At 44.7% G+C, this 3,230-nt stretch overlaps 1 protein-coding gene across 1 annotated transcript in view; it reads left to right on the top strand.

The window, feature by feature from the left end:
• Positions 1-531: 531 nt before the first annotated feature.
• LOC110315423 (intelectin-1a) overlaps positions 532-3,230 on the top strand; it is a gene marked incomplete at its 3' end in the record, with an annotated part of 7,123 nt that continues 4,424 nt past the window's right edge. The window contains exons 1-2 of the mRNA XM_021189479.1: positions 532-589; positions 2,120-2,218. Of these exons, the coding sequence (XP_021045138.1) occupies positions 532-589; positions 2,120-2,218 (157 nt within the window). The remainder of the gene's footprint in view (positions 590-2,119; positions 2,219-3,230) is intronic.

A 3,230-nucleotide genomic window follows, 5' to 3' on the forward strand; every position in this document is an offset into this window, starting at 1 on the left:
AATTTAAAAAAAAAAGAAATATATAATTTACAGGAAAGATACAAACTGAAAACCAACAGCCAAAAAACATCACCTCTTAGAATATGAAACAATGTGGGTAGAGACCACACTGAATATTTGTCTATTAGGGCCCACTAATCTCAGAATTACCCTGCAATAAATGTTGTGTCTACACAGGGCATCTTGCCAGGAGGAAAGCTTGTGCCTCACTGGGCTTTCCCCATAAAAAGACCAAAGTCTCACACAGGCAGTTGCCTCAGCAGAGGAAGGTTCCTGTCACTACTCAGCTAGCAACTCTCAGCTCCTGCCTGGTGCAGAGAGAAGGTGACTGCTGTGTGTGGAATATGGAGGTGGGGGTGGGGTGTGAGAGAATTTTGGCTCAGGTCACAGGTAAAGCCAGAAGGTGCTGAGTTAAAAACCAGGAAGGGGCCTTTGAGTAGTTGAAGGACTAGCTAGGAGCTGAGACAGGAACAATGGGAGAAGAAGGTCAGAGTAGAAAGTGACTTTCATCCTGCTTTTCCCTAGACCACCATGACCCAACTGGGCTTCCTGCTGTTTATCATGGTTGCCACCAGAGGGTGCAGTGCAGGTGAGTCTTGCCTCAGGTACCCACTTTTCAAGTCACCTCTAGCTTTAGAGGCAAACCACACTANACTGGGTTGCTCCCAGGATCTGGGTCTCCCAGGCCCAGAGATCATGCTCCCCCACAAAAGGATTTCTCTGTGTAGCCCTGGNTGTTCTAGAACTCACTCTGTGGACAGGGCTGGCTTCAAACTCAGAGATCTGCCTGCCTCAGCCTCCTGCGTGCTGGGCTTAAAGACATCGGAGACCAGCTAATCATGCCTTTTACATTTTTTTTTAAATTAAGAAGAATTGTATTATTTCCCACCCATTTTCCTCATCCTTTCCAGCCCTTCCCAACTATGCCACACCCTATTCTCACCAAAGTAAATGCCTCTTTCCCTTAGCTGTGGATCTATACTTGATATGTGTTCCTGAACATATAAATACAACCATCCCCACTGAGATGATGCCTTTGAGATCTAGGCTGGGTGCTTAATNCCTCTGGAAGAAACGGTCCTGAGGCTGTGAGATTCTGAGACCAGTGAGTCCTGGTCCAGACTCTGTACCTGTCTGTGGCTTAAGGGAAACCTCCACAAGAACTGTGTCCTGTCCCTGTCACTCTACAAGCTTAGCGAGAAGTGTGTCCTGTCCCTGTCACTCCTCAAGCATAGCAAGAACTGTGCCTTGTCCCTGTCACTCCAAAAGCTTAGCAAGAACTATGCCCTGTGCCTGTCACTCCTCAAGGTTAGGATTATGGCTTTAGGGTTTCGGTGCCAGAAGCATGGTCTGGTTTGTGCCCAGATGAGATTTTCTTCAGTCCTACTGTCTACAAGACCTCAACGGTGTTTTAAAATGTATAATTTTTCTTCACTGATTTTTTAGTATTTTTAAGAAAAAGGCAAGTCCTCAAACANTGTCTTACTTGATCTTCACAGGATGGTCTTTCTCAGCTTGACGTTAGGCACCAGAGAATACAGTGACTACAGCCCAGAAGGACTTGACTTGTGAATGTGGAGCTTTACNCCAGAGTACTTCTGACCCCAAAGNCTGTTTCTGCCCTTCTAGGACTTTGCAGAGTCCAGGCTGTTTTGCAAAGCTCCTCCTTCTGTGGTNTCTTGGTCAAGTCTCTGCACTGCCGACCTCAGTCCCCATGCTTCAGGCTCATTAGGCTAGCTGTATTTCTTCTACCTGCAAAGCTGAACTTCACTTTACTTGGAGCATTGAACACCATGCTCCCCTTAGGACTTTGAATACAGTGCTCCCCTCAGGACTTTGAATACAGTGCTCCNCTCAGGACTTTGAATTCAGTNCTCCCCTCAGGACTTTGAATACAGTGCTCCCCTCAGGACTTTGAATACAGTTCTCCACTCAGGACTTTGAATACAGTGCTCCCCTCAGGACTTTGAATACAGTGCTCCCCCTGCTGTCAAATCTCTTGTCTTTCTTCCTTGTGGATTCTCAGAGTGAAGCTTTCAGGTGTCATGGAATGAGATTAGGATGAATGACAAGGGGAGCCTGGGTGTCGCATAATAGTGAACCTCTGCATCTTCCCTAGCTGAAAAGAACCTGGACAGCGACAGATGGGCCAATTCTTACTTTTCCTCTCTGCCCAGAAGCTGCAAGGAAATCAAGCAGGAGCACAGAAAGGCACAAGGTAAGTGAGGAAGCATTTAAGAGCGCACTGTAATCCTAGCACTGGAGCTGAGGACAGAGGATTATAAGCTCCAAGCCAGCCTGGGGGAGACCCTAACTCAAAAGTGCAAACAAAAACCCAGTTAGGGGGCTGGTGAGATGGCTCAGTGGGTAAGAGCACCCGAGTTCAAATCCCAGCAACCACATGGTGGCTCAAAACCATCGGTAACAAGATCTAACGCCCTCTTCTGGAGTGTCTGAAGACAGCTACAGTGTACTTACATATAATAAATAAATAAATCTTAAAAAAAAAAAAACAGTTAGGACATCAGGCTTTTGTCCCCTGGAACAGTCTTTATTATCTATCTATCTATCTACCTACCTATCTATCTATATCTGTCAATCATGTAAACAGTGTTCTGCACTTATGCCCCCATGCCAGAATAGGGCACCAGATCTCATTACAGATGGTTGTGAGCAACCATGTGGTTNTAGGAATTGATCTCAGGACCTCTGGAATAACAGCAAGTGCTGCTCTTTACCTTGGAAACATCTTTCCAGCTCAAGCCTTTATCATTATTTTTTCTTTACTTTTTAATATAGAAAATGAGATAACATATACATAGTGGATAAAAATTGCTGCTTAAACCCATTTAAGGGTTTTCAGAGGTAAGAACACCATTCACAATGTTATGGATCACCACTGTCCGTCTCCAGAACATTAAATAGAAATCTGTAGGCACCAAGCAATGCCTTCCTGTAGTCCCTGGGAACTGCTGCTCTGTTTCCTCCATGTATGAATCTCTTTGTTCTTGTTACCTTATATGAGTAGTCTGCCCTATTTCAGTAGTATGCCTCAAGGCTCATGCATGTTATAGAATAGTTTATTTTTAAAAGATTGTATTACTATGATTAGATAGATGTACCTGTCTTTGGGCTGGAGGGTGTATATGTGTGTGCACGTACCTGCAGAGTCCAGAAGAGGGGGCATCTATAGGACACTTAATTTATATAAATTATTATTAGTTCCATGT

This window comes from Mus pahari, unplaced genomic scaffold, assembly GCF_900095145.1.
Source record: "Mus pahari unplaced genomic scaffold, PAHARI_EIJ_v1.1 scaffold_13299_1, whole genome shotgun sequence".
In the NCBI taxonomy this organism is placed as follows: domain Eukaryota; kingdom Metazoa; phylum Chordata; class Mammalia; order Rodentia; family Muridae; genus Mus; species Mus pahari.